General features: G+C 47.1%; 1 protein-coding gene across 2 annotated transcripts in view; it reads left to right on the top strand.

Moving 5' to 3' along the window:
• The window catches only part of LOC115100083 (cytochrome P450 4B1-like), a 37,006-nt gene that overhangs the window by 5,227 nt on the left and 3,927 nt on the right, over positions 1-27,852 (top strand). Inside the window, exons 1-10 of one of the 2 annotated variants that reach the window (XM_029618277.1) lie at positions 834-2,101; positions 2,624-2,768; positions 5,264-5,308; positions 6,800-6,927; positions 7,000-7,124; positions 9,636-9,787; positions 10,977-11,083; positions 13,053-13,243; positions 17,685-17,818; positions 27,649-27,713. In XM_029618277.1, the coding sequence (XP_029474137.1) occupies positions 1,982-2,101; positions 2,624-2,768; positions 5,264-5,308; positions 6,800-6,927; positions 7,000-7,124; positions 9,636-9,787; positions 10,977-11,083; positions 13,053-13,243; positions 17,685-17,818; positions 27,649-27,713 (1,212 nt within the window). In that variant the 5' untranslated portion in view covers positions 834-1,981. Of the gene's footprint in view, positions 1-833; positions 2,102-2,623; positions 2,769-5,263; positions 5,309-6,799; positions 6,928-6,999; positions 7,125-9,635; positions 9,788-10,976; positions 11,084-13,052; positions 13,244-17,684; positions 17,819-27,648; positions 27,714-27,852 lie in introns of those variants that run through there. The other variant, XM_029618276.1, reaches the window with a different exon arrangement.

The following is a 27,852-nucleotide window of genomic DNA, read 5'->3' as shown; positions in this document are numbered from 1 at the left end:
ATTTAAAAAAAGGGCTTAAAACTCGGCTGTATCAGCAAACTTTCAGTGAACTCTAAATGTCGTGTGAAAGAATTGCTACTGATTCAGGGCTGTGCATGTTTTTTGTTGCAGTTGGGCTGGAAATGCTACTGATCCTGCAGCCATAACCAAGCATATGTTAGATGCAGTGACTGAGATTGTTTTGTGCTGATGTTGTGTTTTGTTGGTTTGTTTTAATTGTTTGCACATTTTATTGTGAACCGCTTTGGTTTAAAGTGGTGTAAAAGAAACCTTTTAAAATAAATATTAGGACTACCCCCCCTCCACTCCTCGTCCCTGCATTCTGTCTCACCCACCAGTTTCCCAGCAGCCCTCCCCTCTCCACCACTTATTCCTTGCCCAGCAGCTTCCCTCCTCTCTGCGCAGCATCAGACCCCTCTTCTCCACCTCCTGCCCAGCAGCTCCTCTCTCTCTCTCTCCCAGCCCCTTGCTGAAAATGGAAAACCATCCCCTGCACACTCCCTCTCCCCTCTCCCCCATCCCCCTGCCCAGCTCAGGAGCAGCCCCCCCCCCCCCCCACCTCTCTCTGTCCCCACCTCCTGCTTCGGTGTCAGGCCTGGTCCCAGGTCTCGAGCTGGCTGCATCGTCAGGACTGTGGGGGCCAGGGAGGGTCCTGGCCCCTGTAATGTTTGGCGAGTGGGAGAGATGGGGCACAGGGGGTCCTGGGGAGGCCCTGTTTCTTTTTTTTTGTTTTGTTTTGGGGGTTTTAAAAAACAAAAATGTTTATTTCATGTCTGCAAACCAGAAATGAAAGGGGCAGGAACCCGAAAAACGAAACAAAAAAATAATATGAAATGTTTTTTCCCCTGTGCATCCCTAATGTACATAACATATCCTTCAACTGGAGCTGAAAGTGAGGCCATTAAAGAAAGAGAAGAAGTAGATCGGCCAATAGGAGCAAAGGAAGCGTCACACTGAGGAGCAGCTAAGCCAATCAGAGCTTCAACTTTCAGAGATTGCTGCAGAGCCAATGGCACAGGCTGAGTGTGAGAAGTGGGATCTGGACGAAGAGTTTGAGCTCCAGGGCAATGAACTGTGTCACAATCCAGAAGGAGCACTCTACAACTGCTAGATGCCAACATGGCCAACGTCAGTCAGAGCGCATCAAGAGAGAACATAAGAACAATCTTATTGCTGCCACAGATGATCATGAAGAGAATGCCACAAAGTCCCACAAAAGGTACTGCTTGGATTTCAAGAAGGGCAGATAGACGTGACAAATCGTCTGCACTCAGATCAGGAGAGACAAATGATTGAGCAAAGAACTGAACTCAATCAGCTTGATGAGAAAGGATCTCAGAGAGACAGAGACACTCCGGGCTAACTCACACTGAGACATTGAAAACAGAGCCACAGAGTAATCGTGATGCTCATCTCCAAGCTTGTGAAGCTGAGCTACAGAGCAAGCACCGCACTCGGCGACTGATGGCAAACCTGGAGTTCATGGACTTGCTTCAAGCGTTTTAGGTGAACCTGAAAGGGCTCTGGAAAGTTTGCAGAGGTGTCAGAAAGGAGAGAAGATGACTGGCCCAACAGGCTGCAGCATGAGCAGGGGCTGCTTTTCTTCAGACAGAAACCCCAGAAAGAATGGGCTACATTTTTTTGGAAAAAAAAAATAAAGTCATGACCGCCGAGTTAGGAGCTGCTAATAAAACAAATCTGAATGCAACCATTCGAGCTCACAGACACTTGCCGGATGCAGATTCTGTTCGAGGTAACCACCTGAGTGGCAAAGATCAGAAGTGAGGAAACACTAGAGAGAGAGTTGAAAAGAGAAACATTAAGGACCGTCCATTTCAGAAGCAATTTTCTTGCTCTTCTGTTTGACGAACATGGAATTCAGCTGGACAAGGCACACTGCAGCCATAGGGGGCTGTGACCAGGGCATATTCAAGATGTGGAATGAGCCTGTCATAAAGAAGATGTCCTCGGCAAAACTGAGATGGCCACAGTATCATATGATGATGCCAACATATCCAGATTGCAGAAAATCCAAAGAAATATTCTCCTAAAATTAGACTACCTCATAAGAACTAGGAAGAAAGAAGAAGGAAACAGAAAGGTCAGTGTCTCAGAGGCCCAGAAGAAGTTTAAATATCGAAAGAGAAATCGTATTGTTTATAGATTTTTATGGTTTTTGTATTTTATATTGTGGATTTATGATTTAGGTATATGTCTAAAATTGTTTGTATTGTTTTATTGTTTGGTTGCTATCTTATTATTTTATTTATGTTCATTGATTATTTATTGTTTTATGTAAACTGCACTGATGTTTTGTCACTGATTTTGTGATTAATCAAAAAATAATAAAACTAAACTAAACAGGAACCTCAGGGCACTAGTTTGAGCCCAAGCAGGGCAGTGCCTTCACATGATCATATGAACTCTACATACAGTATAGATTTATTGGGGAGAAAAGAAATCAGCAGTACAGCAAGAAAGAGAAACTTCTGTCCCCTGGTGCCAACTCCAAGTGGGCTTCCCTACCAATTGTGTCTGCATTCTGCAGGTGGCTGATTTTGGTGCATCTCCCCTTTATTTTTTCTTATTAAGTCTAACCATTTTGTTTGAACGGTTCTTTCAGTTTCGTCGCGATGGAAAAGATTTAGATACGATAATGGCCTGGGCAGAAAAATATCCCTGCGCCTTCCCAGTCTGGATAGGCAGCTTCTTTGCAATGCTGACGATCACCCACCCGGAATATGCCAAAGCTTTATTCAACAGAGGAGGTGAGATGCAACTCTTTCACTGCGCTGGGTGGTAATGAGAGCCAGAGCGGGCCGTGGGCGGTACCAGCTTGCCCCGTGCACCTCTGTCTAATACCCTTGGTATGCCACCTGCAAGCCTTGCTGAAATACAGCACTGCGCACTCGAGAACCAAACGCAACAAGCGTCCTTCGTGTTTCTGGCCCCATGCTGACGATCTCTAGCTTCCCTTCTGAGCCTGGCATGTATTGTATGTGAGGCAGGACCCTGACATTCTCCAGGAGGCTCTCTGGGGGGCGCTAGTGCTGCAACCAGGGAAGCAGCTAGAAATCTATTGGCATGCATCATCAGTCCTCAAAGTATGGAGAAAATGCCTTTTTTTTTTTTCCCTTTGAGGAAAGATATACCAGTAAAGGAAGGGTGAGAGGACTTTTCAACTAGGCTGATCAACATCCCTTCACGTGTGCTGTCCTGATGAATTTGGCTTGTTAAGTAATCCTGTGCTCACTCAAACTGAGCCTTCCATGTGAAAGAGACACCATATATTGTTATACATATGGTATAAGTGTCTTCCATTCTCTGCCCAACCAGCTGCAATAAATAAAATTGGTTTCCCTCTTATGACTATGCCCACGGGACATCCCTTTAATGTGTGGCATGATCACAAGTGCAATGTATGTTTAGCATATTTGCTTTTCTCGGTACAGCCCTTCCCCCTCGCTTCCCGGTACCAGGGAGAGCCGGGGTGTGGGGTCTTGAAGATGTTGGATTGGACTCTTGACAGAGAGGGCCCCCAGCTAGCCAGAGCAGTTCACATCACACGCTGGATCAGAGCTAGTCAGTGGCAATTCCACGAAATCCCTGCAGTTGAATATTTACAGAAGTAAAATCAGTTGTTCTAGGAAACAGGTAATCATTTCCAGTGCAGGCCTCCTTGGTCTGAGCTGGCTGTAGTTACAAGGTCAGCTGCTCAAGCACTTAGCTGATAATAATCTAAATATCCTGTGTAGATAAGCATAATAACCTGATTTCATTGTTCCCCATGTCCCTCTGTGTATGTTTCCTGTTTCACAGCGTGAGCAGTGTGCGGGTTTAGCTGGGGAAGTGAGACTCGGTAATTTGCTCCCACTCAGGCCGGCACGAGTGGGTCTGCATCCCACCGCCGGCGGCCGAAAATGAGGAGAGGCCACGGGGCAGCGTTTCCTCTGAGGTGCGCATCTGTGCACACCTTTCCTGCAGGCACGCACAGCTGGCGCCCCCCCCCAGCGCAGGCAGGCCAGGGGGAGAGGGCTGGTATCAGGTTGTTGTTGTTTTTTTTTTTAATATAAATTGCTGGAGGCATTTGGGCTTTTTCTGATGGGCTCGGGACAGAGACTGAAGGATTCGGGGGTGGGGGACAGCACAGTCATTGTTCACACAACCTAGCACCAGCCCTGCTCCCGTCCCCTGTATGTTTGCATCCAGGTTGCTGGTGTTGGCCGCATTTTCAGAGTAAGCTTCCAATCTGGCAGGTAGGTTGTGCCCAATGGGACTGCAAGGCCCCTGAAGAGTTTCAGCATCGCCCCTTAAATTCTTGGACAAACCTGCGCTCTTCTCTATAATGGCAGCCCGATCCTCTGATACACCCTGGAGGTTGCCTACTTTCCCAGTCTGGGGTTTCTTGCTTTTGAGGGGTACAGCCAGGAGAGTCCCTCTCTTTCCAGCCCACTGGGTCAATCCATTCATATTTATTTTACGCGCTAATCCCACTCCTCTGGGGTAGATACTAATAGCCCTCTGAGGCCAAAGCCTTTAGGCTTGCTCTGGTCTGCTGCTTGCAGGCACCGTGCAGGTAGAGGACCCTCTCACTGCAGCTCAGTTATTCCCCTCAGCCCAGCTCCAGCTGGAGTAACCCACTTCATGCTTAACTCCAGGGGTGCACACAGCTGGCCCGTGACCCTGGGTTAGGATTATTGGATTTGCATTAGTAAAAGGTAATTCGCTATCTCACCGTCTAATCCCGGAAAGGAAAAACAGCGATTCAGTGTAAAGGTTCTCTGTTGGATGTTATTAGGAATAGTTTGATATTGTTCTGATCTGTTTCTTGGTACTGACAAGGCACCAGCGTTTACAACTTCAAAAAGCCTTTTTATTTAGCTTTTCCCTAAAAATTGGAGGGTGTTGATGTGCTGCTCCTCTCTGGAGCTCCATTCGTTCAGCAAGGGGGCAAGAGGGCTCCAGAGAAGAGACGTTTAAAAAGAGAGGGTGTGACCGCAAAGCAGGCAAATGTGAGAAATAAAATATATTTCAGCGAAAGAAGAAGAAAGAAGAGCCTCCAGTGTTGAGAACAAAGTATGCCACAAGAGAGCCTGAGACAGCAGGGCAGCGGCTTTATTACTAGATTTCTATGGTTATTCTGCAAATGTAAAATATCTCCGTCTTAGGACTGAAGGAGGGCTCATACAACAGCTCTCTAGCACAGGAACTCTGCCATGAATTTGCCTTTGATATTTTTTTTTCTTTCACATTGGCCTTGCAGATCCCAAGAATAATCTGGGCTATAAGTTCGGGATTCCATGGATAGGTACGCATCCTCCTTCATCCGGGCAGAGGTTACAGGCGGTGAAATAACTTCACAACTTAAACAGTCTGAGGCCAAAAGAGCAGGAAGCACTTCCTTGTCTCCTGCATAGACCAGGATAAAGGAGAGGGGGAGGAGACTGCAAGAGTGTGGGGGGGGGGGGGGGGGGGAGAGAACAGAGAGGAGAGAGCAAGAGAAAGTCTGCCTGTGAGTGAGTGAGTGAGTGAGTGAAGGAGAGATCAAGAGTTGGGGCTGGGGAGAAAGGAGAGAGTGTGCCTGAGTGGGAATGAGAGACCAGAAACTGAGGGTGTGTTGGGGGGGGGGGGAGCAGGGAGAGGAGAGAGCAAGAGAGTGAGTGGGAAGGAGCACGGATGGGGAGAGAGGGGGCAAACAAGGGGAAGGAGTAAGAATGTGGGGTAGGAGGGAATGAGAGGCAACAGAAAGGTTTGAGGGAATGAGTGAAAGGGGAGAGCAAGTGAGAGAGGGGAGAATGGAAGAGGGGACAAGAGAGGGGAGAGCAAGATGGGAGAGGACTGAATTAGGAGAAGATGAGAGCAAGAGAGAGGAGGAGAGGAAGAGAGAGTGAGGGCCAGAAATGGAAGGATATGGAGAAGGAGAGATCCTGAGGCGGGGGCAGGAATCTAGAGAGCGAATGTAGGAGGAAGGGCAGAGAATGAAATGAATGAGAGACGCTGAGCCAGAGACAGCAAAGGCTGGAAACTGTTTTGTCATCTGATAGAGAAGGTTAATAATTAAAATGGAAGCAGTTAGGAGATGGAGGGTTCTCTCTTACCCCCGGCTAATCTCAGGGCGAGTAGAACCCGAAAGTTCCCAGATACAGCGGCAGGAGACAGAGGCTAAGTTAGTGAATCCATAATCAGCAATGCACCGCCGTTTCCGACAAACGAGAGATTGTGCGTGGCCATTGTAACCCCACAAAGCACCTGCTGCTCACTGCTCCTTCGTGTCAATAGGCATTAAAGAGGCAGAAATCTGTGGCCAGCGCTAGCCATGGGACCAGCAGCCTAAGTCACCCAGCCAAGATCATAAGAGGGGAGAAACCAGCTAGAGATGCAGGGTTGGGGGAAGCCACTGTTCTCCGTGTTGTCAGGTGTCGGTACCGTCCCTCTTGCTGTCTCACTCTGCACCAGAACCTCAGGGGTAAGGAAGGGAGAAGCCATGTCATCAGCATCCCGAGATACAGAGCAAGGCAGGAAAAAAGAGCGATCCCAGGAGACACTTTGCAAGAGTAACAATTTCTCATGGTCCAGAACGCGTTGTACAGGCTTGATTAGATGTAGAAAAAAACCCCCCAAAAAAACAGAAGAGCATGCCCATAATCTTGGACACTGCACTGAGCAGAAGGTCTCTGGGAATGCAGATGTAGTAACTGTATTAATACGAGTAGTAACATGTCTAGACAGGAAGCAGAGCGCAGAACAGTGGCTGTAATGGTGAGGAAAGTGTGATGTTTCTCTCCGGTGTCCCCGACAGGGAAAGGTTTACTGGTCCTCTCCGGACAAAAGTGGTTCCAGCACCGCAGGCTGCTGACTCCGGGCTTTCATTATGATGTCCTGAAGCCTTACGTCAAGCTGATGTCCGACTCCACCAATGTCATGCTGGTGGGTATTGCTATTGGGTTTAGTATCCAGTAGAATTCTGCCCATCCTAATTTACCTAATTTTACCCTCCAGGACAAGTGGGAAAAGCTCGTCAGGGAGGACAGGTCGGTGGAACTCTTCCAGCACATCAGCCTGATGACCCTGGACAGCATCATGAAATGCGCCTTCAGCTGCAACAGCGACTGCCAGAATGACGGGTCAGTGCTTACTGCTTTTATCTTCAACGGAAGGTTCTCCATGGTCATCGTGAAGGCCCCGTGCAAACTGGAAGAGCCTTGCCCCTGCTTTTTGTTCCTTTAGTACAGCAAACCTTTCAGTCAATCACTGGGAGCAACAAAGAGCTTGCTTTCGCTTGCCTCAGCTACAACTGGGTCTCACTTTACACATCTGCACATGGAACCTCTCGGGATGCCCAGATGTGGGACATCATGGACTGGCAAAGCATTCTTTGCACCTTTCGCTCTGTGGCATTGACAACACAGAAGCAGAGTAAATAGGTCTAGGAGGGGCCTCAAAAGGTCACCTGGTTCACCACCAGCAGGATCCACTGAACTCAAACTATCTCTGATAGACGTTTTTTAAATCTGTTCTTAAAAACGTCCAGTGATGGAGACTCCACGGCCTCCATGGTAACATTTTCCAGGACCTGACTACCATTGCAGTACGAGATTTTGTCCTAATGTTTAAGCTTAATTTCCCCTGCTGTAGATTCACCCCATTACTTCCTGTCCTGATGTATTTGAAGTCTATTATCAAGTCACCCCCTCTGGCCTCTCTTTTATTTTTTTTTTGGCAAAGGAACATACCATTAACTCAGCCTAACGAGCGCACGGACAATCCTTGGCCAGGAGCCGCAAACCTTGGCTCCTTCTGGAACTCAGCTCAGCTCCCTTAAACCATCCTCTTAGCTTACGTTACCTGGGGCTCTGCTCTAATCGCTGCTGTTCCTCCTCTCTTGACTCTCTCCACTTTCCGCATCCTCCAACAGGGGCCCGAGCGAGCAGAGGGGAAAGGTTGCACAATAGAAGAGAGAGAATTTCACCATGGCCGACCCCTGTTTTCACGTCCAGCTCATGCCAGATACATAGAAGCCCATATTCAGCAAGCGGACAAGTTATCCATCTAAAGTTAGCCAGTTAACTTGTCCCGGATGTTCAGAAGGATAAATGTTCCACTGAATATCCACAATTAAAGTTATCCAGCTAACTTTAGTCAGATAACTTCTAAACCTAACCGGCTACAGTTGAATATAGCTTGTTAAGTATAAAAGTTATCCGGCCACATGTAGCTGGACAACTTGCCACTTAACCAGATGTATTCAAAAGACATCCAGTTAACTGGCACAGTTTTGGAAAAAATAAACACAAAAAAATCCAAAACTGAAGCATAGGCCTGTGGCCCGAGACTCCCTCCCCTCCCCCACCTAATAATTTAAGAAATGGCCCTGCCAGGCCGAGTACTCCCGACCCCTCCTAAATCCCCTCAGAAGGCACAACAAAAAAATGTGATCCGGTCCACAGGTCGGCATCTGTTATCCACCTTCCCTTTCCCCAGTTTCTCAGAAAATGCCGCAAAGTGCTCCTCCTCCAAACCCCACAACCCCAACTCTTCCCCTCCCGCTCACCCAGTACCTTTAGAAATGTAGGCCTTCTGCCTGGATTGCTGCGCTCTTGTGTGACCCGGCTGCTGTCAGGGTTGTTGTGAGAGCAATGCTGGAAGGGTAAGCCATGCAGATCAGGGCAGGAGTGAATGGGCATTGTTCTTGCCCTTTGCACCTTGGAGATCCCCACAGAAGGGATAAGTGGGGATCATGGAGGTCCCCAGCACCTGCAGTTTTCTCAGGGATGAGAACGGGTCAAATGGGCCTGGGGAAGCCCGGGATGGGTCTGGCTCAGCCTAGTTAGGTAGGTGTGGGCCTTGTGGTTGTCTTTGTGGGGCAGCCCTGTGGCTTTCTTGGGGGCAGGAGATGGTTTATAGGTCCTCTGAATGCCATTTGTTTTTGTGAAAAAGAAATGAAAATTACCAAAAACTTTCAGGTATTTTCGTGCAAGATCATTTTCTATTTGTTTCATTCAGAACGAACTGAAAATGTCTTTTCTGGTTTGGATGTGCTACTGGTTTTAAAAATATGCAGATTTCCTCATCTTCCCCTCGTTTCAGGATTGCCAACTGTTAGTAAATTTATTTACAGTCAATAAAAAAAAAAAGATGTCCATAAAACATTTTCACGGAGCTAAAACATCCTGGCTGTGTGCTGTGGGCTCAGGGCCTGCGAGGCTGCAGCACCGGGGAGTTAGGGGACTGGGTTTGGATGCATAGAAAGGTGAATCTCGGCAAGGTAAGTTCACCCGTGCACCAAACGGCAATGGTTAGGTCACATCTAGCAGAATGCCAGGAAAATCCATTTTCATGATCTGGAAACCCTGCCTCGTTTCTACATCTCTTTTGCCCTCTTGCGTGCCCTTTTGTACCCTCCCCCTGCCCAGCCTGGCCACCTCTCCCCCCTTTCTCTAGCCCAGCTTACCTCAGTCTCTCCTTCGCTTCTTACTCCTCCGGTCCAACCTGCCCCCTCTGCTTCCCACTTCCTCTTTCTCCCCGGAGTTTGCTCTTCCTGCTTCTTGGACGTTATTGGCGGCGCAATCCCGCTACCGCCGCCGCCGCTCCTGAGCACCGTCCACTAACGGCGCCTCCTGTGACTCTGTTTTCAGCGACAGCGCCTACATCCAGGCTGTTTCCGACCTCTCTTACCTGATCGTGCAGAGGTCCCGCTGCTTCCCCTATCACAGCGACCTGGTTTACTACCTCAGCCCCCACGGATTCCGCTTCCGGAAGGCCTGTGACATAGCGCATCAGCACACAGGTACCCTCCCCATTCCTGTTTTACCAAGACTAATCGTGTCTGACCTGCATGCCTTCCCGAGTCACTTATGAAGCATGGCTTTGGGGGGGGGGGAGGGGGGCTGAAAACCAGCCATTTTGGAGGCTGCCATAAACGACATCGCAGAGGCCTGCCAAACTGCTCTCGTGTTGAGAGCAGGCCCTCCCCCCCCTCTCTTTTTAAGGCCCTCTCGCTCCCCTTCATCAGCAGCCTGCGCAGACCTTAACTGCCTGCACTGTCACTGGTTTCCGGATCCCCCGTAAAGTTGTGAGATTTGTCCGTACAGCATGGAAGGTCATTTCTCAGTTAGCATTAAAGCTTAGCGAGCTGCTGGTGGCCTGAGCAGGGTCCCAGCTCCTGAGTGGCTGAGCGCAGGGCATGCGATGTGTCGCAAGGTTTCTCCTTCCCAGCTCCTGAGAGGTCGATGGTATTTTAATGAGTACGGCACACAATTCCCATTGCTCTCTTGGCTCCTGGGAGGCCATTTTCTTTGGATTCTGAGTTCTTTTTATTTTTGACTTAGTGGGATGTCATTTAATCCACTTTCTCTAGAAGAATCCCACTCTTTTCGATAGATTTTTCTTGTAAGTGAAGCCTGCGAAAGTGGAACACTCAGCCGTGTAGAGCGTGCGATGCTGGGGCCTTCCGCTTCAGGGATCGCTTAGGTCTCCTGCCGCCTTGATAGTGAGGGGTAGTGGGGGAAAGAGTTAATAGCGGTGGAAAGATGAAAGCAAAGGTGGCACTGTGGCCTATGAATAAACAGAGGATATGCAACAGCAAAGAAACTAAATTGATACCAAACACATTGACTTTTGGTTCAATCTGTACCTCTATCTTTCTGTCGCTATTTGGTTTTCCCTTGGCATTTCTTCCTCGTGTAATGTCGTAGGAGGAAGTGACTGTTCTGCCTCCATTAATATTCACCCCCTTTCAGTAACTCTTGATGTTTCATGATTATTCTGTGAGAAACATGGTATATATATATATATATGTGCTAGCCCAGCATCAACATCTAAGAATGATTTGATTTGGCAAACAGGGCGTTACTTCTATGGTTCTGAGAGCAGCGTGAAGCAGAAGGGTCACTGACCGCTCTTCTCAAGAGATCAATAGCTGGGAACCGCCCATGGTTAATTCACTCATCTCTCACTTTTATTACTTTATGACCCAGACAAAGTGATCCAACAGAGGAAAGAAGCTTATAAAAATGAAAATGAGCTGGAAAAGATCAAGCAGAAGAGACATCTAGATTTTCTGGACATTCTTCTGTGTGCCAAGGTGCGTATCTCGTAGACTTGCGTGTATTAACCATCGAAGTGACTTGCACATTTTAGAATGAGAAGCATGGAATGTGCTGCTTAGGGACAGAGTAGCATCAGGTCGGCCGGCACCATTTTGAATTTGGTGTGGCCATAGATGGAGGGACATTACCTTTTCCTCCTGCTGCCAGCCTTTAGATAAACCATTACAGGGCAATGAGTGGATGTATGGGGGGAAGGACTCCAGACTGGGATGGGGTTTCTTTAGCACCAGAGCTCCTGGAATGGCAGGAGTGTTGGGGGTGCCTACATTGAAGACCGGGGCTCTGGGTGTGGGTGAGGGGATGTGAGGAACATCGCTGGGTCTGGTTGCACAGGCACAAATAGCTGAATTCAAGCCGGTTCCCTTAGTGCACGGGGGTAGCCGGCTGTCTTAGAGGGAGATGTATTGAGCTGTGATAGTTTATCGTGGAAGGGGCCATATATCGCGGAGGGATGTCCCTGTGATATTTAGCCCCTCCCTGACAAACTATCGTGGCTGAACTGTGGCGCGATTTTTTTTATCAGAGCGCAAATACACGACAAAAAAATTGTGCCGCAGTACTTCCTTTTCCCAAACAAAATGGCCCCCTCCCCAAATAAGAAAAATCATCGCACGGGGTCAATGGCAAACCCACACCCCCACCACCTACCAAGGTGACACTGGCCCCCCAAAACAAAAAGCCTGAGGCCAAACACACGGGGATGGTTAGCTCCCTTCCCCATACCCTCCCCTTAAAACCAAAACATGGCTGCTTTGGTATAGGGAGCCCCCAGTCCATCCCTGCCTCCCCCTTCCAAATATAATTAAATCTCTGTTGTCTAGGGTTCCCCCCATCCCAACCCCCCAAAAATGGACTCTGGTGGTCTGGGGGTAGGAAGACCCCCACCCTTACCCTCTAACCCCCCCAGTACCTCGATATATTATCTTCAATAGTCAGCAGAGGGGTTCCCCTAGCCTCGGGCAACACCCTTTTTTTAAAAAAGGCACCAACTAGGCCTTGCCCCTATCCATGGATAAAAGGAGGCGCAAATCTCCAGGGACGTCTTTTTCCTGCGGTCGTTTACCTCTGAAAACTGGGGAAAAGTCCATGTGGACTTTGCAGCAATGTGCACCCTCTCATAACCGGAGAGCTAGCACCGCCATGATCTGCCCATTCTCGACTATCCAGTTAACTACTTAGCCAGAGAAGTGACTTAGCATAGCCAGATATTCAGCTGCCACCTACTTATCCGGCCATCTAGCACTAAACGCGCTTTCAGTAAAGACCTCATGGTGCCCACTAACCTTCAGCCGGAAGATGCTGTGGAGGTGTCTTCGAAGCTCTCTCAGCAAATTCCTTTTTCCTGCTGGGGGTGTCAGAAACTCTGCCATGCCAGTTAACATCTTGTGGATGCGGCAGAATGCAACAGATGGATAGGTTAAGGCAGAAATATGGCATTCAGAAAGGGAATGAAGGAACGTCAAAGTTCCTCCTTCTGCTAGAAGCCTTGACAGAGCACCTCAGTGCTGCTGGTTGCTCATGTGGCAGTGCCACGTGAGGGCGCTTCAGTGGTCTCTGCCTTGGATGTTAGCAGCTGAAGTCATTTATCATCTGAAAGCTTTTTGGTGGTCAGTTACAAGGAACTGGGTTTGTGGTCGCCGCCCAGTTCCCAGTGGATGGATGCAGCATGTCAATAAGACCCTGACAGTTGGCGTTAACGGTAGTTTCAGCAGTGAACAAAGGACTAATTGGCATGGAGAGCCACGTAGACGTGAACCTGACACCACTGGGGGAGGGGAGATACAAGATTGTTCTGTGGATAAGCCACAGAAAGCATGGATTTCAGTATGTCTGTTAATAGCAGCCCAGCACTGCAGGCTTCTCTCCACTCGTGCAGTGGTCGGGACTGCAGTGGGAGTTTGTAGGCCACTTTCTGTTCACAACGGTGTTTTCCTGCCCACTCAGGATGAGAACGGAAAGGGGCTTTCGGACGCGGACCTGCGCGCGGAGGTGGACACCTTCATGTTTGAGGGTCACGACACCACCGCCAGTGGCATCTCCTGGATCCTGTACTGCATGGCCATGTACCCGGAGCACCAGGAAAAATGCAGGGAGGAAATCCAAGAGATTCTGGAAGACCGGAATATGGTAGAATGGTGAGCGTTTAAAGTTGTCATTTAATAGAAATTCCCAAGTGCACCATTTCTGCATGTTGTGCACAGGAAATGTTTTTCCTTTTGTTTCATTTAAAAAAAACAAAAAACACAGAGCGAAACAAACCAAAAAGCTTCCCCCCTTCCTCACCCGTTTAAACAAGCACAAATCTCCCTTGGGCTCTCTCCCTACCACTTCTCACCCCTCTTATCCCATCCAGCGACCCGTCAGTGCTAATCTTGGAATGGCGCCAGCTGACCTGAGCCCAACACCATTTTTTTTCATGTTTTCTTATGAGGAAATGGCACCAGGACCTATAGCCAATCTCTGGATGGGTTACGAGGGGTGGGGGAGCGCGAGGTACTGGAGAGAGGGCCAGGCAGCACCTTCATGTTGGGAGATAATGGTGGTGTTGGCAGGATCTTAATTTTGGAGACAAAAGAAACAAAATTCAGATGAAATTTAATTCACTTTTTTCATTTTGTTTTCAAAACAAATTGAAAAGAAATGTGAAATTTCATGAACATGCACCATTTCCTTTCAAACAAAAGCAGATTCCTCGTCTGTAGTACAGAAGGAAAATGAATAACATACCTCTGACAAACCTGATTTGATTTTCTTTACTGCTGTGCAGCCAACAGAGACTTGACTTCATCCCAATCTGGAGAAAAGCAAAGCCACATTCTGGCTCTGTCTGCGCAGCCATTCAGCCTTCTCAGCTGTGACGAACAGGAAACCCCCCTCTTGCCATTAAGCCCAGGTTTTGCCTTGTAGTTCAGTCTCTCCCACTTTGTCTGTGTGTCTGTGTGTGAGTGTGGGCGGGGGGGAGGGGTTGGAGTTCAGTCCCTCCCTACTCCCTAACCTTTAACCAGAGATTTCCCTCTCTGTCATTCAAGATTCTTTTCCTCCTTTAACCAGGGATTCCCTCTCTGTCATTCAGGATCCTTTTCCTCCTTTAACCAGGGATTCCCTCTCTGTCATTCAGGATTCTTTTCCTCCTTTAACCAGAGATTTCCCTCTCTGTTGTTCAGGATTCTTTTCCTCCTTTAACCAGGGATTCCCTCTCTGTCATTCAGGATTCTTTTCCTCTTTTAACCAGGGATTTCCTCTCTATCATTCAGGATTCTTTTCCTCCTTTAACCAGGGATTCCCTCTCTGTCATTCAGGATTCTTTTCCTCCTTTAACCAGGGATTTCCTCTCTATCATTCAGGATTCTTTTCCTCCTTTAACCAGGGATTCCCTCTCTGTCATTCAGGATTCTTTTCCTCCTTTAACCAGGGATTTCCTCTCTATCATTCAGGATTCTTTTCCTCCTTTAACCAGGGATTTCCTCTCTATCATTCAGGATTCTTTTCCTCCTTTAACCAGGGATTCCCTCTCTGTCATTCAGGATTCTTTTCCTCCTTTAACCAGGGATTTCCTCTCTATCATTCAGGATTCTTTTCCTCCTTTAACCAGGGATTCCCTCTCTGTCATTCAGGATTCTTTTCCTCCTTTAACCAGGGATTCCCTCTCTGTCATTCAGGATTCTTTTCCTCCTTTAACCAGGGATTTCCTCTCTATCATTCAGGATTCTTTTCCTCCTTTAACCAGGGATTCCCTCTCTGTCATTCAGGATTCTTTTCCTCCTTTAACCAGAGATTTCCCTCTCTGTTGTTCAGGATTCTTTTCCTCCTTTAACCAGGGATTCCCTCTCTGTCATTCAGGATTCTTTTCCTCTTTTAACCAGGGATTTCCTCTCTATCATTCAGGATTCTTTTCCTCCTTTAACCAGGGATTCCCTCTCTGTCATTCAGGATTCTTTTCCTCCTTTAACCAGGGATTTCCTCTCTATCATTCAGGATTCTTTTCCTCCTTTAACCAGGGATTTCCTCTCTATCATTCAGGATTCTTTTCCTCCTTTAACCAGGGATTCCCTCTCTGTCATTCAGGATTCTTTTCCTCCTTTAACCAGGGATTTCCTCTCTATCATTCAGGATTCTTTTCCTCCTTTAACCAGGGATTCCCTCTCTGTCATTCAGGATTCTTTTCCTCCTTTAACCAGGGATTCCCTCTCTGTCATTCAGGATTCTTTTCCTCCTTTAACCAGGGATTTCCTCTCTATCATTCAGGATTCTTTTCCTCCTTTAACCAGGGATTCCCTCTCTGTCATTCAGGATTCTTTTCCTCCTTTAACCAGGGATTTCCTCTCTATCATTCAGGATTCTTTTCCTCCTTTAACCAGGGATTCCCTCTCTGTCATTCAGGATTCTTTTCCTCCTTTAACCAGGGATTTCCTCTCTATCATTCAGGATTCTTTTCCTCCTTTAACCAGGGATTCCCTCTCTGTCGTTCAGGATTCTTTTCCTCCTTTAACCAGAGATTCCCTCTCTATCATTCAGGATTCTTTTCCTCCTTTAACCAGGGATTCCCTCTCTGTCGTTCAGGATTCTTTTCCTCCTTTAACCAGGGATTCCCTCTCTATCATTCAGGATTCTTTTCCTCCTTTAACCAGGGATTCCCTCTCTGTCGTTCAGGATTCTTTTCCTCCTTTAACCAGGGATTCCCTCTCTGTCATTCAGGATTCTTTTCCTCCTTTAACCAGGGATTCCCTCTCTATCATTCAGGATTCTTTTCCTCCTTTAACCAGGGATTCCCTCTCTGTCGTTCAGGATTCTTTTCCTCCTTTAACCAGGGATTCCCTCTCTATCATTCAGGATTCTTTTCCTCCTTTAACCAGGGATTCCCTCTCGGTCGTTCAGGATTCTTTTCCTCCTTTAACCAGGGATTCCCTCTCTGTCATTCAGGATTCTTTTCCTCCTTTAACCAGAGATTCCCTCTCTATCATTCAGGATTCTTTTCCTCCTTTAACCAGAGATTCCCTCTCTGTTGTTCAGGATTCTTTTCCTCCTTTACCCAGGGATTCCCTCTCTGTCGTTCAGGATTCTTTTCCTCCCTTAACCAGAGGTTCCCTCTCTATCATTCAGGATTCTTTTCCTCCTTTAACCAGGGATTCCCTTTCTGTCGTTCAGGATTCTTTTCCTCCTTTAACCAGAGATTCCCTCTCTGTCATTCAGGATTCTTTTCCTCCTTTAACCAGGGATTCCCTCTCTGTCGTTCAGGATTCTTTTCCTCCTTTAACCAGGGATTCCCTCTCTGTCGTTCAGGATTATTTTCCTCCTTTAACCAGGGATTCCCTCTCTGTCGTTCAGGATTCTTTTCCTCCTTTAACCAGGGATTCCCTCTCTGTCGTTCAGGATTATTTTCCTCCTTTAACCAGGGATTCCCTCTCTGTCGTTCAGGATTCTTTTCCTCCTTTACCCAGAGATTCCCTCTCTGTCGTTCAGGATTCTTTTCCTCCTTTAACCAGGGATTCCCTCTCTGTCATTCAGGATTCTTTTCCTCCTTTACCCAGGGATTCCCTCTCTGTCGTTCAGGATTCTTTTCCTCCTTTAACCAGAGATTCCCTCTCTGTCGTTCAGGATTCTTTTCCTCCTTTAACCAGGGATTCCCTCTCTGTCGTTCAGGATTCTTTTCCCCCTTTAACCAGGGATTCCCTCTCTGTCGTTCAGGATTATTTTCCTCCTTTAACCAAGGATTTCCTCTCTATCATTCAGGATTCTTTTCCTCCTTTTCTTTCCCCAACTCAACTTTATTTCTTCTGCATTTTTTCCTGAGTTGATGTTTCTGCCTGGGAAGTTTGAGCTCTGGATTCCCTAAGATTGACATTGTTTGGGGGGAGGACTAATGGGGATACACGTTCTTTCTTCCAACACCTTTCCTGCAAATCCACACTCTCACCCACCCCCCTACCATTCTCCCCACTTCCGGGATAACTCCTGCTTTCTTCCCCTCTCTCCCTGATGCAGCATTCTCTTTGCTCCCATTCCCCTATGAGTCACAGATCTCTCTCTCTACTCTCAGCTGTGTTCTGAGCCTGGGACTCACAGCTGCAGCGCCTCTCCACTTTCTCCCCACATGCTGCCTGCAGTGTCTGCTCCAGTCTCTCCCCCGCAAGCTTCCTGAAAGAGAGGAGCTGGAGCAGGAAACAGAGAGGCCCAGAGCCTTCTATTATTTCCTTAGAGACCCGGCAATTGATACATATTCCCTGAGTCTCAGGGTGAAATCCAGAAAGTTCCCAGGTCTGCTGTTGTTGCCATTCCTCTTATCTCTTGCTTTTTTCTGAGCCTCCTTGTAAATCGTTGTGTTGAGTATGAACACCTCATCATAATGTGTCAAAATATACCAGGAGTATAAATCTACTAATAACTAGACCTTTTTCAAATCCATGTTGCTCCCAGAAGAGCTCTTATGATATAAAAGTGAGCTTTTTATGGTTAATGCAGTGACATGTAGCTTGACATCCACTGGCAAGTCTCAGAAGAGATTTGTGAGCCTGTGCATGGTGCATTTTGCATATATTACCATTCCTTGTTCAGAACACATGTCTGGTTTTCTTTCAGGGATGACCTTAGTAAGATGACATACACCACAATGTGCATTAAAGAAAGTCTCCGCCTATACCCACCAGTTCCTGCAGTGTCCCGGGAGCTCGCCAAACCTATCACCTTCTTTGATGGACGCTCCCTTCCAGCAGGTTGACTTTTCCTTATAAGTTCTTATGTATAGCTGATGAAATTGATGCTATTCTGCCACTGTCTGATCTAAAGGAGATACTGCGCTGAGATGTTCACAATGATCTGATCTTTCTTTTTCCACTTCTGTTTGGTTTACATTAGTTTGTTTAGCCTATCCTGTCCATGCATGTCAATAAGTAAGTCTTAATTTTCACTGTCGCAGTCAGTGTACAGAGTCCAGCCTCATGCTTGTCACTGTTGTTTCATAAGGAGGTCAACCATAATAGTGCTGTAAACACTAATTATTCCATTCACTGAGGAAATGCCATACAACTGATGGTGGAACAGGGAAGGCAGAAGGTTTTACATAAGAACATAAGATATGCCAAACAGGGTCAGACCAAAGGTCCATCAAGCCCAGCATCCTGTGTCCAACAGTGGCCAATCCAAGTCACAAGTACTTGGCAAGTACCCAAACATTAAATAGATCCCATGCTACTAATACCAGCAACAAACAGTAGCTATTCCATATTGATTAAAAGCAGTTTGTGGACTTCTCCTCCAGGAACTTATCCAAATCTTTTTTAAACCCATATACTCTAACTGCCTTAACCACATCCTCTGGCAATGAATTCCAGAGAATTAATTGTACATTGAATGAAAAAGAATTTTCTCCAATTTGTTTTCAATGTGTTACTTGCTAACTTCATGGAGTGGCCCCTAGTCCTTTTATTATCCGAAAGAGTAAATAACCATTTCACATTTTCTGTTCAAGTCCTTTCATGATTTTGTAGATGTCTATCATATCCTCCTCAGCCATCTCTTCTCCAAACTGAACAGCCCTAACCTCTTTAGCTTTTCCTCATAGGGGAGCCATCCATCACCTTTATTATTCTGGTCGCCCTTCTCTGTACTTTCTCCAATTGAACTATATTTTTTTTGAGATGCGGCAACCAGAGTTGCACAAACTATTCAAGGTACAGTCTCACCATGGAGCGATACAGAGGCATTATGACATCCTCCTGTTATAACTTGTAATAGTGTGAATCCTGGGCCGAGGTGAGAGGAGTCTCCGCCCACAGGGAGGAGCCCTGTGAGCCTCCCCGTCAGTAGGCGCGGTCTCAGTGGCATCAGACACAACTGTGGAATAGAGTCTTTATTAAGAAAGAAGAAAGGCACAGCTCGCAGAACGGTAGATGCAGTAAATACAGTTCAGAGCAGAGGGGAATATCCCAGAGATGATCCCTCCGATGTGAAGATCTGATAGTGGCCCGCAGAGCGGGGTATGCCAAAGAAATGTCTCAGTAGTGGTAAGGAGATGATAGTCTGAGGTGCAGGAACCCCGAAGAAGATCCTGTACCGATGGTGCGGTACTGACCTGCAGCGCAGGGTATACCAGAGTGGCTCCTACTGGGGATGATGCGGTAGTGGCCCGAGGCATAGGGTACACCGAGGAGGATCCCAGAAGGAGGCTTGATGTAGTTGAAGTTCGTAGCAGTAAAGTACTCACAGTAGATGGTTCCAGGAGAGATCCCGGGGAGTGGGATAGAAAGAAGTCCAAGGCAGAAGGCCCGCCGAGGAGCAGATAGCCAGAGACGAGGAAGGGCCCCCGAGGAGCAGGTACCCGGAGCGTCTCACGCCAAATGTAGAGTCTGGAACCGGAAGTCCAAGAATGGAGCGGAATTCAGCAACGAGGGAACTCCTTGCTAACTCGTCAAAGCGTAGGGCCAGCCAGCTTAAGTACAGCAGGTAGATGACATCATCCGGAGGGGACGCCCCCGAGGTTCCCGCCATGACGTGTACAAAGGTGGCCCATGCACGCGCCTAGGTAATTCCTGAATCAAGATGGCGGTCGGCAGCGCCCACGCCGTCCCGGGAACGCCAGGCAGGTCGGCAGTGGTGGGCGGAGACTGCCATTCGTCCAAGAAATTACAAGGCAGCAAAGAAAGAGGTGAGTATTAGTGGTCGCAGCCAGCGGCGGATTCACGATGTCGGACCGGCCTGGGTATTCGCCGCCCAGGCCGGCCCAGGACACATCACGTGGTCTGCCGAGCGTGGCTCTGTCATGGCTGCGCACGGCAGACCACGTGACTGGAGCGATCGGCCCACTGGGGGATGCCCGATCCCCCGTTAGGCCAATCCGCCCCTGGTCGCAGCCATCTGTGACCGACGGGCGTAACACCTTCATTTTATTTGCCATTCTCTTCCTAACATTCTGTTTGCTTTATTGACCGCCACAGCACACTGAGCTGACCATTTCAGTGCTGCCTCAGTGTATTGTGGTGGTCAAAAAAGCAAACAGGCACATGTATTCATACTATCCTGGGTATCTGTGCCCTGGTATAAAGAATACGTGAAGAAGAGTGCCCTGGAGTCCCCAAATAATCTGTCTGATGAGAACAACACGAATTAAATTGTGGCATTAGGGTAGACACAGACATCTCATAGCAAACACAGATGGAGCAGAGGGTTTCACGTGCTACTGAGTCAATGGTAACTGAGTCAATGGTAACTGAAACTACCATACAAATCCACTTCTGCTGCTTTGGATCCAGCTGCAGCCTGTTGAAAAAGGTTCCAGGCTGGTGACCCAGCAGCTTTGGTTGGGGGGGCTTGCAGGTTTCCTTTGTATGTTTCTCTGATGGGTCTGGTAGAGGTGTGGAGTCTGAGTGGGATTTCGAGGTCAAGCTGTAGTTGTTTGTGGACAGTTTTGTTTGTGGACAGTTTTGTGGACAGTTTTTAACTTCCTCACAGCTTTTATAGAGCAGACAAGGAAGGTCAGGTCACAGGCTATGATCAGTACTGAGGATCAATCCAAGGTTAGGCAGCAGGAGAGAAGGACAAGGCTGGGCAGGCCGAAGACAAGACTGGAGATGAAGACAAGGCTGAGCAGACAGATGATAGGGCTGGAGTCAAAGAAGCAGCAACTAGCAGAGTTATACCCATTACTGAGGTATTGCAAAGTTGCATGGCAGGGATTTAAATTCCCGGCCATGTGACAACAACAAAAGGTGCTGGATCGCTCTGTTCCCGCCATGGGCCCTTTAAGTATTGGCACATGTGCCTAGAAGGGAGATATAGCGGTGACCATGGCAGCATCTCGGGCGGTGTGGCCAAATGGCTCTTCCTGACAGCTTGGAGTGGCGACGTTCCCAGGCCAGGCAACAAGGGGTGAGTGAGCCGGCGAATGTAACACAGAGTTTCCAAGAGATTGCCTCTTTCAGTGGTTTAAAAGTTCTTGAAGTCAGGTGGAAGTGGAAGGTCTTGGGAGAACACCAATACTTAGGGACCTCTATGTGAACTGTGCCTGAAAGCAGAAGATAGGAAGGGTGATGTTCCATGAACGCTGTGTACCCAAGAGGTGTGGAAATAGACAATGAGTAACTTTGGAAGAACAGATGCACCACGATTGCATTTTCATGGACCAATGGTGAATTCCTCACTGTCTGATGGTAAGTTAGTAATAGATTTGACCCAGTGGTCTGGAAGGAGATGGAATCTTCAATCTTACCCCCAAGAGGTCAGAAAACCCAACTTGGGAGAGTGGCACCAGAACATGCAAAGTGTATCAGAGGGACAAGTCACTTAAAAAGGAGCAATGATGTGTCCCAGAGTGACCCCGTATAAACTAACTTTGGAACTGCGCCCAGCTCAGGCTCAGGAGGAGGCGTACACAGTAAATCATTGCCTGTTACCTGGAACAGAGATTCAGCTGTACTCTTGTGAATATCGGGTCCAGGGAATGCTGCTAACTACCTCAGTAAATGCAAGCCCATCAGCGCCCCAGCCCCGTGAGTGAAATGAATCGCTGTGTTCACCCAGGGACCAGTGCAGCACTCCAACCCTCCCCCATAACAGGGACTCACACGCCAACTTTCCCCTTCCCCCGTCCCGGGAGCATGGAGGACGATTGCATAAGAGAGCCCAAAAAAAAAAAAAAAAAGTGCAGTGTCATATCGAGGGCCTTGAAAGCATTGCCAGTTGTGTTCTCATTCCCTGTTATTACAGGTTATATAATTAGCTGGAGATTGAGAGAGAAGGTCAAGCACCCGGGAACAGGAATAAGTGAAAGGGCACATGGCATCGAGTGAGTGCTGTCTGCACTTTCTATCTCTTTCCCCTTAACGAACTTTCTTCTACCCGCCTGGCATTGGATCAAGGGATTTGTCAAGCGTCTTCATATGGAATGGGCAAGATGAAACACGCCCTCGTTACTTTGCTTTATACAATGGTAGGATCCATTGTAATAAGTGCAGGGTAGCAACGGAGTGAGAAAAGAGACAGTGAGGAGAGGCAGGAAAGTAAGCAGGACTCTCTATGACTGGAGAGGGAGGTGAGAATTGCAAACATATTAGTAAATGACAGAGAATATATTATAGGAGGTGGAATAGGTGGAATCTGTTTTCTCCTTTCTTGGATTTATAGAGTTAATATTTGCAAACTATACACCCATAGATGAGGGAATTTCCACTTAGCTGACCTGTGAGCTGCCCAAGTTGGACGCCTTTGTAAAAGAGAAGGCAATCTCTCTGCTGGTTTTTTATTCAAATGCTGGCATTTATTCAAAGCAGAATCCATGCCAGCTTTAATGTCTGTGTTAATGCGGTTTTACACAGCGCTCTGGATAGTGATTTCATGACTTGGGCTTTTCAGGTTCCTGGAAACACTAATTGTGTAACACTCTCAGCAAAGTGCAAAACTTATGCACAAAAGTGGGAAATTATTTGGTTTTTCCAGTAGGGTCCATTGCCATCTGGGCCTTACCCTAGAAGCCTACTGACACAGTTTTAGTGGAGAGTTCTCCAACCTGAAGAAAACCCTCAAAGCATTTCCCACAGACTTAAGGATGTTGGCTGGAAATGGCTATGTCCAGAAGGGAAGACTGGGATGGAAGTAGCCAAGATGGCTATGCTGGAATAATTCCTAGATGTGCTGACGCAGCCTATGCAGCAATGAGTATGCCACCACCCGAACCTTACTCTGGAAATAGCGCTAGAGGTTGGCGTGGTCTTTTTCTAGGCCCACACAATGGCAGAGTCGTCATGATCACAGGAAGTCACTCAGCCCGAGTGGAGGATGCCAAAGTCCTGAGGCCAGAATTCCACAACCACTCTTAGATCAGGGCAGGCCTGACTCCTCACCTCAGCCACAAGCCCCGAATTCTATTGCAGGGAGAGGGGCCATTATGCTTGGGACGGCCCATGCAGGGAAGATGAGCCTATGGATGTTAAATTCATGGCCCCATATTTTTGCAGTTTTGTAGACATTCCCAGTCCGGGAATCTTGACTTTTGTGATTCCCATAGAACTAGAGGGCTTTCAAACCCAGGCATTAGTAGACTCTGGGAGCATGAAGATGCTTATTGGAAGAGAATTAATTAAGCGGCTTCAAATTGATTATGAAAGGACCGTGACCCTTGCGTGCATCCACAGTGTCAGCAGCAGCATCCAACTAGCCAAGGCCAGATGAAGACTCCAGTGGACCAGATCAGGATAGAAGTAAGAGTCCTTCCTTGGCTTCTATATCCCATAGTGATCAGGCTGGACTATACAGATTTTGGAACCCTGTGGAGCTGGCTCACAGCGAGTTTGCCCAGCCTCATCAATGAGGAACTGGCAATTCCAAAGGTCTTCCCCTTAGACGATAAAGACCTGTATATTAAACACTCTAAGGTGAACAAATCCTGTAGGAAACAAAGAGGTATTAGCAAGTCCCTTTCACTCCAGCAGCAAATGGAGAAGACTGCATTCTCCACAGCAGATGGACTCTTCCAGGTATAGTCCTACCTTTTGGACTGCATGGGGCTCCATCACGTTAAAGGGCCAATAGTTGCATTGATTTGACCTGTAATGCTTGGCTGCGAGACAAAACAACTTGCCATACTGGCGGTGATATTTTTTCGAGGGAGAGGCCCATTATCAGGGCAACATCCCTTTGCGATAGTGGGAGTCCACCCATGAAAAAAACATCGCAGTCTAGTGATGCTAGGGGTTAGCTGGAAAACAAGCCCCATCCTGGAACACCCCTGACCAGCCCCAGAGTTATTTAGCTAACGTTTTAGCCAGATAAAAAGTTAGACAGTTAAGTCTGGGACAGACAGAGCAGCAAGATTTTAATTCCCATGGTTTTCAGGCTAAATCCACCAATATCGACCACTAAGTGAATGTCTAATGGCAGGGCATTCTATAAAACTGGTGCTTGATAGTAAAAGAGGCGTGTTTCGTAACCTCAAACCTAATCTCTGAAGGGGAAGGGATCCTACACAAATCTTGTTCACCTGAGCGTAACAGTCTTAGTGGCTTGTATGCAATCAACAAATCAGACACATCTTTTGGCTGTTCCTATGTAAGACTTTACAAACAAGCAAAGTACGTTGAATTTAATCTGACACGGGATAAGAAGCCAGTGTAATTTATTCAGTAAAGGGGATATGTGATTGTATTCCTTAGATCAGCAGCATTCTGTAACAACTGGAACCGTTTGACAGTGCCCACAGGGAAATCCTGAGGAATCTAATCTAGTCGAAACAAACAAATGTATCAGGGTTTTCAGGTTATGTAACTCCAAAAAATGCTTCAGCTGTTTAATATTATCAAGGGCAGGCAGCCAAAACATTTTCTTTTCCTTAATCAGTTTGGTTTTGTTTGCATTTTTCATTTCATTTTACTGATCTCTGAAAAATTAGTGCGCATTAACTGAAACGAATAAAACGAATGCACATTCTAGCATAAATAAAAGAAAGATAGCCTAAGTACAGAAGTAAATATGATTTGACATCCTAAGCGTGGTATCTATTTTAACTGCTTTCTTAAAGGGAATCTCAGTTCCTGCTGTAATAGGATTACTCAACAGAATTCCTCCTGCTTACCCAGAAAGCCTCATATTTGAATGGATTAACCTTCAGATTATGCTTGATAGCCAAGAATCAATTTGATCAAGGCAGCTGTTAAAATTTCCCCAAATTCTCTTGACAAGTAGAATCTATACAGGCAACTACCTGGACATCATTCACAAACACGTGACATCTGTAGCTCAAGTCTTGAATTATTGCTGTCAAGGGTGCTAGACATAAGTTGAATAATGCAGGGGCTAGTACTGGGCCCTGCGGAGCTGCATAAAGTCAGGTTCTGGATTCAGATGACATAGAGCTCCAGATGACCTGGCTAGAATGATCATTAAGACTTAAATTAGGACTGAACTACATCTTTTAACTCCAACTCAGACAACCGATTCAACAATAACTGATGGTCAACAGTACTGAAGGTTACACTCATACTGATAAAAATCATCAGCGTATCCTTACCACCATCTAATTTAATCCTGATCTCGTTCACAATTCTAGTTAGTGCTGATTCCATATACTAACGACACTGAAAGCCTGATTGTAATAGGGGGAAGGTGTAATAATAGAACTGCATTACTCCTTCTTTGCTGTCTTTTGTTCCTGTGCAAAGCTCTTCCTATCTGTAGCATCACCTCAGCAGAACTAGAAAGCTGTGGCTTTGTATGTGGGTGTGTGAGACAGGAAAGCTGAGGTTCGGTATGTGTGTGTGAGAGAGGAAAGCTGTGGCTCTGTATGTAGGGGGGTGTGTGTGTGAGTGTGTGTGTGTGTGAGAGAGAGAGAGAGACAGGAAAGCTGAGGTTCTGAATGTGTGTGTGTGTGTGTATGTGAGACAGGAAAGCTGAGGTTCTGTATGTGTGTGAGAGACAGGAAAGCTGTGGCTCTGTATGTGTGTGTGCGTGAGAAAGAAAAGCAGAGGTTCTGTATGTGTGTGTGAGAGAGAGGAAAGTTGTGGCTTTATATATGTGTGTTTGAGAGAGGAAAGCTGTGGCTCTGTATGAGAGAGAGGAAATCTATGGCTCTGTAAGTGTGTGAGAAAGAGGAAAGCTGTGGTTCTGTATGTGTGTGAAAGAAAGAGAGAGGGGAAAGCTGTGGCTCTGTCTGTGAGAGAGGAAATCTATAACTCTTGCATGTGTGTGGAAGAGAGAGAGGAAAGGTGAGGTTCTGTACGTATATGAGAGAAAGGAAAGCTGTGTGTGTGTGTGTGTGTGTGTGTGAGAGAGAGAGAGAGAGAGGAAAGTTGAGGTTCTATTTGTGTATGAGAGAGAGGAAAGCTGTGGCTCTGTATATGTATGAGAGAGGAAAGTTGAGGTTCTGTATGTGTGTGTGAGAGAGAGAGGAAAGCTGTAGCTCTGTCTGTGAGAGAGGAAATCTATAACTCTTTATGTGTGAGAAAGAGAGAGGAAAGTTGAGGTTCTGTATGTGTATGAGAGAGAGGAAAGCTGTGGCTCTTTGTGTGTGTGTATATGAGAGAGAGAGAGAGAGAGGAAAGTTGAGGTTCTGTTTGTGTATTTAAGAGAGGAAAGCTGAGGATCTGTATGTGTGTGTGAGAGAGAGAGGAAAGCTGTGGCTCTGTATGTGAGAGAGGAAATCTATAACTCTTTATGTGTGTGAAAGAGAGAGAGGAAAGTTGAGGTTATGTTTGTGAATGAGAGAGAGGAAAGCTGTGGCTCTTTATGTGTGTGTGTCTGTATGTGTGTGTGTGAGAGAGAGGAAAGCAGTGGCTCTGTATGTGAGAGAGGAAATCTATAACTCTTTATGTGTGTGAAAGAGAGAGAGGAAAGTTGAGGTTATGTTTGTGTATGAGAGAGAGGAAAGCTGTGGTTCTTTATGTGTGTGTGTCTGTATGTGTGTGTGTGAGAGAGAGGAAAGCAGTGGCTCTGTATGTGAGAGAGGAAATCTATAACTCTTTATGTGTGTGAAAGAGAGAGAGGAAAGTTGAGGTTATGTTTGTGTATGAGAGAGAGGAAAGCTGTGGTTCTTTATGTGTGTGTGTCTGTATGTGTGTGTGTGAGAGAGAGGAAAGCTGTGGTTCTTTATGTGTGTGTGTCTGTATGTGTGTGTGTGTGTGAGAGAGAGAGAGAGAGAGAGAGGAAAGCTGTGGTTCACTGTGTGCCTAAGTGTCACTACTCCCCCTCCCCCATGCAGCACTCCTGGAGGAGGGGGAGCAGTGCCACTTGGGTGAGCTGATGCTTCTCTGCTGAACTCTTCTCTGCCATTGTGCTCCTTCCTCCCTGACACCCACCTTCCCTGAATTTCTTGCATGCCACACTCCCCGCCTGTAACTTTCAGTCATTTCCGCTGGCCCAAAACAGGACCTGCTTTCCCCTTCAATGTGGCCCTGGCTGCTCCCACCCCGAGGACGCACTGTATGGCTGCAAGGCAGGAGGGGCTGGGGAGTGTGATGTCCTGAGGCCATGGGCACAAAATGGAAAAATTCAGATAAAAAATGTTTCTCCGCTGCACCTGCCAAAGATCAGAAGTGTAAACGCTCTTAAAGTTCCCTTGTGCTTGTGTTAATTGTGATTTTCTGCTAGGAGAAGGTCCGAGGGTGCAAATGGAAGGACTGAATAAATAAAACAGGCAATAGGGCTAGCATGCCTTTGGGCAGTGTTTATTAGTTTGCAGCCCCGTATCATAAAAAGCCAAGACACTCCCCAGAATCCCTAATACCTGGGGCTTATTTCTTTCTTTCGGTTCCTGTTCTCTGTGATCCAGATTCAGTCCATTCCCCACACTGGCTGGAGTGGAGCCTCCTCCGGCATTATGGCAAGGTGCTTCCTCGGTGGCTTTCTGCCCGAGGAACCTCACTCGTGCCCATCTCCTGCACACCCAAGTGGCTCTCTGCATGCCATGAGTCACTCGCCACTGGCAGGGCCACATATCTACGGCTAATGTTTCTGAGCATTGTGCAGCTCTTGGCACTTAAACAAAGATCCTGCTGTGTGTAAAAGATTCAGCTCTAGCTCTTTAATGCAAGTTGTTTTTTTTTCCTTTCCTTCCCACCAGGCATCACTATTGGGTTGAATATTTATGCCATTCACAGAAACTCCACCATTTGGAAGGATCCAGAGGTAACGCTGCTGCTGCTGCTGCTGCTGTCACGACAATCTAATGCGGTGCCTCAGAGGATTGCAGAGCAGGCTCAAAAGTCACTGGGCCTTGCTTTTCTGTGACTTGCTTCCCAGGATGGTTTTTGTGGCTCTTGATAAT

The sequence above is a fragment of the Rhinatrema bivittatum genome, chromosome 10 (genome assembly GCF_901001135.1).
Source record: "Rhinatrema bivittatum chromosome 10, aRhiBiv1.1, whole genome shotgun sequence".
NCBI classification, from domain to species: domain Eukaryota; kingdom Metazoa; phylum Chordata; class Amphibia; order Gymnophiona; family Rhinatrematidae; genus Rhinatrema; species Rhinatrema bivittatum.
This window is presented reverse-complemented; position numbering and strand designations above follow the sequence as displayed.